This window comes from Mixophyes fleayi, chromosome 1 (genome assembly GCF_038048845.1).
Source record: "Mixophyes fleayi isolate aMixFle1 chromosome 1, aMixFle1.hap1, whole genome shotgun sequence".
In the NCBI taxonomy this organism is placed as follows: Eukaryota; Metazoa; Chordata; class Amphibia; order Anura; family Limnodynastidae; genus Mixophyes; species Mixophyes fleayi.
This window is the reverse complement of record NC_134402.1, coordinates 279,719,251-279,725,250: the sequence shown is the minus strand read 5'-3', so window position 1 is coordinate 279,725,250 and position 6,000 is coordinate 279,719,251. Positions and strand designations below refer to the sequence as shown.

Sequence of the window (6,000 nt, the reverse complement as noted above, 5' to 3'; positions counted from 1 at the left end):
AAGAATGGGGACTTCAAAGAAATCAAAATATGGGATAGCACTGTAAAGAGTTGTTGTAGATAGACATTTACATTTCATGTTTAATGGTCTTTTGAAGAATGATACCTCACAGCAAAGAATACAAAATGTAAACTAAGAAATATTGGAAAAAAAAATAATCTGTTTAAATTGTTTAGGCATGCACTAAAAATGTTGACTTGAAAATGTAAGTCAAAAATTGAGAAAATGTATTTAAGAATAATTATATAAAAACGAACAAACAAAAAAACATTACGACTACATGATTAGGAGTAATTTACTTCTCATTCAGAAATGTAAACATACAACTAGGGTTTACCAAATAGTAACATGTTTATTTCACTCATGTTCTTAAAAATAGTTCATCTGTAGTTGTCGCAAAAACATCCTACTGTAAAAAAATATTGAACTGTTAGGGAAAAAAAGCAAAGCATGAAAAACAGACCCAAAAATGTTAAGATTTTATTTACAAAGTTTTTTTTCCTCTTTTTGTTGTTGTACAGAAAGTAAAAATGGTGCTCCAACGTCTATTTAATAGGTAGCCATTGACAATCATGACTCCCCAAATCAGACCCTCAATGTTTTATTTTGTTAACCCTTAAGAACCCCAACATAATAATAAAAGCATTGACCCAGTTTTTTAGCTGAAATACATGTATGTGTGTGCGTGTGTGTATGTATGTAAATACGTATATATACATATACACACACACACAAACACATACAGAAATATATTTAATTTTTTTTTTTGCCTTTTTGAGACTTAATTATAAACCATGATGTAATAAGCTTCCAGTAGGGTTTATTGGCTGTAGGAATGTCACAGTAACGACTCTTTGGCTCTTTTTGGGTGTTCAGGGATAGGGCTTGTTTTAATTGTTACAATTCATTTGCAGCCTGGTTTTCAGTAATCCATGGATGGGGCCAGTTCAACCAATACTGTATAATCCATTAAGGTCCTTTTTCATTATTTTCTTTTGTGATTTTAGTCGTCCTCTTCATCACCTTCGTCATCTGTTTCTCTCTTCCTCTTCTCTCCTTTTACAGTTTCTTCTTCTTCTGCAAAACATGACAAATAAGGTATTAAACTTCACATCAAAACACTAAAGTCATTTTCCTGGTTTCTCCTACAAGTCTATAGAAAGCTTTTTAATGAAAAGGCTCACTTATTTTTAGAACCCACATACGTTGCAGCTATCACACATTCACATATAAATGTGTGTAATACCCAAGGAATGTATAATTTTAAAGGCCTCAAAGCTTTTCACACCCTATCTCCATTTAATACCTGTAATTTGGGTTTGGAAACTGATGGATAATGATTTTGCAAGATTTTGTCAGCGATAAGGTAGGTGTTTAAAAAAACAAAAACACGAAAAATCTAACTATATAGTCTCTGTATACACTGCAAGGAAGTATACTGAAGCGCAGAACAGAAGAAGTTTTAACTATGCTCACTACACAAAGTTTGTGGTTCTGACAATTTAAAAAAGTCAGAATGCAGTATTTAGGGCCATCAGGAAGTCAGCTAAACCAAACATGTGCTTCATATATACGTGTTACATTTCTTCTGCTCCTGTTACACAACTGCATTAAACAGCTTGTCACAAAAGGTGAAAAGCTTTTAGGAAGCCCTTTTCCTGCCAGCAAGAAAACTTGGAACAACAAAAGGTCAAAATATTTTACATGTTTTGTTCCCCATATATAATGCCCATGACGACAAGATATTTACTCAACAGTAACAAAAATGTCCCATCTGCCTCAAAAACACATGGGTAGAGAAAAAAAAAAAAAAGTATTTCTGGTGTGTGAGGTAGAGGGAAAAAAAAGTTAAGCTTTTTAAAAAAAACAACAAAAAAACGAAGGTCTTGAAGACAACCAATTTTACTTTGCATTTATTTTATCTTTTAGTGTTAAAATTTGCATTCAAAAAATAAATAAATATATATATATATATATATATATATATATATATATATATATATATATATATATATATATACACACACATATATATATATATACACATATATGTATACACACATACATATACACATACATACATACACACACACACACACATATATTTAAACAAAATGCTAAACTGCTGAAAATACTAGTCACGAGCAATACACTTTATTGAAATTAATAATATGAGGAATTCATTGTTTACAGTATAACCATACAAAGGTCCCATTTTCACTACGGGCAAAGGGGGAATGTCCTAGCGGTTGGGGCATGACTTGAGTTCTGATGTTTTACAGTGCTCGTTTGGAAGTATATTTTATATATTATCTTGCAGTAAGTGACAGTTGTGGGTTCATCACATTTCCAGATTTCTTTTTAATTAAAAATGCTTCCTTTTCACTCGATCACCACACTGCTTAAGAATTTGACCGTCACTGCATGTAGATCAAGAGCTTCTAACAGAGCTCACTGACCAGCACTGTGAAGGAGGGTTGGAGGGAAGAACAATAAATAAAAAAAAAAAAAAAGTATGGCAATGTGGTTATTAGGACACAATTTTAATGCTATAACTATCACAACAGTGCACAGACTACCCAAAAATAACTGGAAATGAATCAGGTAATACATGGGCATCTGCACATTACTCTCTAAAATTGTGTGCTTAAAATAATGCAACTACTGGATTATATTAATGTTTTAAAATCAGAAATATATGAACTATAATTTGCAGGAGGGCATGTACAAGTCTTCTGAACATATTTAGATATGTGTTGTAAATACCACTTGGATAATATCTACATATTCACAAGTATAAGCCAATGAATTATAAAAGGTTCTAAAAAAAAAAAAAAAAAATATAAGCAGAAATAAAAACAACAAGTCACTTTCTCAGCACACCATTCTTGAGTATACAGAGGAAGGCAATGTGTATTATCCTGACAAATTAAATGAATGTATGTAAATCCCTTAGTTATGTTTTGCACATTCACAAAAGTAACACTTTTGATATTTTTCCATACTTAATGCAACTCCAGAAATAAACTTTATGTTTGTTCTACAATATAACATTTAAATGAATGCAAAATGTGTGCAGTTTATTTTAATGTCTTGTTAATATAGCCACATTTTTGGTAAACTATTGCTCTATATAATGGCCAGTTGCAGTGTAAGGTGTGAGCACTTAGAATTGAATGCACAATACTTCTACATAGTTGTCAACAAATTGCTGCGGAGTCTATGCAGATAACATATGATAATTTCTCAGTGGACCTTGGAGCACTACAATCCCTACTACGTCATCTTTATGGTAAGAAACTAGTGCTTTTTCCTCAACATACTAATTTATACAGTCCTTGCCAAATATATTGGCACCCTTGCACTATTTTCAAATAGCTCACAATTTGCTCTAGACACAAGGTGACATTAGCAACAGTATTAATCTACAAAACAATTGTTTTTTGTTCTCAATACTGTACATCCTTTTAAATGAGAAAAGGAAAATAAATTGCTCTAAATTATTGACACCCTAGACTTAATATTTGTTAGTGTACTCATTGGTCAATAACTACAATCAACTGCATCTTATAGCCATGGATGAACTTCCTGCACCACTCTACTGACAATATGGTCCACTCTTCTTGTGCAAACTGCTCCCGTTCTCCCAGATTTGAAGGAGGTCTTCTCACAACGGCTGTATTCAGATCTCTCCACGTGTGTTCTATAGGATTTAGATCTGGACTCATTGTTGACATTCTCATCTTGAACCATTCCTGTCTGTCAGTATGTTAGGGAATTTAGACTAGATCAAGATGTAGATCAAGAGCTCCCTAACCAGCACTGTGAAGGAGGGTTGGAGGAAAGACTGTTTTGTGCTAAGAATTAAATGTTTGAAGATGAGGAGAAGATCTCAAAGTGCTGGTCTGTTATCTGTGACTTTAGACAAGTCTTAATTTTTCTCCTGTGCAAAAACAGTCTCGCAGCAATAAGTTGTCCCAAAGCAAAAGTAAATGCTGGGCATATTGCTGTAATAAAGGTTACTGTATAGCATTCTTCAATATTTCTACAGGATCTACTTTGTTTTTAGAGAGACATTGTAATGTTGTCCTCCAAATGTTTGATCAGGTCCATCTATACGTTCTCCGATGCACACAAGATATTCACCAGATGCGGATAAAAAAGCTTCATGTCTCTCAAGATATTTAATCTCTTAATGTACTCTCCAAAGAATTAATGAAAAGTACCTACATATCTGTTTATATCCCTATTTTGCATAATACGTATATTCTAAATTCTATCTTTTAAAACTTTTGCCAGCTTGAGAATATACGCTGGAGAAACAACGGACTTAACCAGTGCATAGTTAAGAGCCATATTTTGCGCCACACATTTCATGTACAAATTTTGTTTCAGTTCATTTGTTTTGTCATTAAGTCATATAAGGCTGGATTTCTAAAGAAATCCTTTTGTGAAAGTTTACATTAGGGATGTGCACCGGCGACTTTTGAGGTCTCGTGTTTTGTGTTTTGGATCCGGATTTTCGTTATTTTTGAGGTTCGGATTTGTCTCGCAAAACACTTGACGAAAGGTCTCGGTTCGGATTTAAGGTATTGGATTCGGATTTTTTTTGAAAAAAACATAAAAAGTTTAAAAATCAAGTTTTTGGGCTTATTTTCACTCCTAGGCTATTATTAACCTCAATAACATTCAATAACAAGCATTTCCACTAATTTACAGTGTATTCTGAACACCTCACAATATAGTTATTAGTCCAAAACGTTGCAACAAGGTATCTTTCTGGACTGCGTAGAGGAGTGGGTCACCACAATATATATTAAAAACCCTGAACTTTTATGAATCGCACCAATAAATGTACCTGGACTGCGTAGAGGAGTGGGTCACCACAATATCTTAAAAACCCTGAACTTTTATGATTCGCACCAATAATTGTACCTGGACTGCGTAGAGGAGTGGGTCACCACAATATCTTAAAAACCCTGAACTTTTATGATTCGCACCAATAATTGTACCTGGACTGCGTAGAGGAGTGGGTCACCACAAGATATATTAAAAACCCTGAACTTGTATGATTCGCAGCAATAAATGTATCTGGACTGCGTAGAGGAGTGGGTCACCACAATATCTATTAAAAACCCTGAACTTTTATGAATCGCACCAATAAATGTACCTGGACTGCGTATAGGAGTGGGTCACCACAAGATATCTTAAAAACCCTGAACTTTTATGAATCGCACCAATAAATGTACCTGGACTGCGTAGAGGAGTGGGTCACCACAATATATATTAAAAACCCTGAACTTTTATGATTCGCACCAATAAATGTATCTGGACTGCGTAGAGGAGTGGGCACTGGGCACCACAATAAAATATATAAAAAACCTTCAACAGATCTGCATTACACTACACATACGGCTGCTCCTCCATCCTCTCCATCATATACATGTTGGAGTTTTAGCGTGTGACAACCTCTTGTTTTTGATAATGTCAGTGCATTTGGAATATTTTTCAATTTGCCCCACACCACTGAATGTACTTTATCTATGATACGCAATACGCATCTATCTATCTTGACTGCGTAGTGTGGTGGCCCCGGTACACAATTTGGTACCGAGGCCACAATATAATTAAAAAACCCTCCACGTGTCGGAATTCCACCAAACAAGTATCTGGACTGCATAGTGGGGTGGCCCCGGTACCCAATTTGATACCGGGGCCACAATACCTCCTCCAAACATGCTACAGACAATTCGTCATTGAGAGACCCCAGACAGACAGGGTCGAAGTGCTATTGTTTGACTTTGTAAACCCAAAAAAATGTCCCTGTTGCACATAGTCGTGCAATGAAGACTGACTTTTTCATTTAAAGGCACGATCTTTAAAGTGTAGTGTTTGTAAGTCTAAGTCATATTATACTTTTGGTAAAATTGGTTTTTTTTGTTCCTCTTTATGGTAATTAATTAGTAATAGAATTAAAGTAGGAAATAGAATTAAATAGAA

The 6,000-nt window shown here is 34.4% G+C and overlaps 1 protein-coding gene across 3 annotated transcripts in view; it reads right to left on the bottom strand.

Moving 5' to 3' along the window:
• Window positions 1–281: 281 nt before the first annotated feature.
• Window positions 282–6,000, bottom strand: part of ANP32B (acidic nuclear phosphoprotein 32 family member B) — a 55,486-nt gene continuing 49,767 nt past the window's right edge. For all 3 annotated transcript variants that reach the window (XM_075210933.1, XM_075210932.1, XM_075210934.1), the window contains exon 7: window positions 282–1,077. In XM_075210933.1, the coding sequence (XP_075067034.1) occupies window positions 1,004–1,077 (74 nt within the window). In that variant the 3' untranslated portion in view covers window positions 282–1,003. The remainder of the gene's footprint in view (window positions 1,078–6,000) is intronic.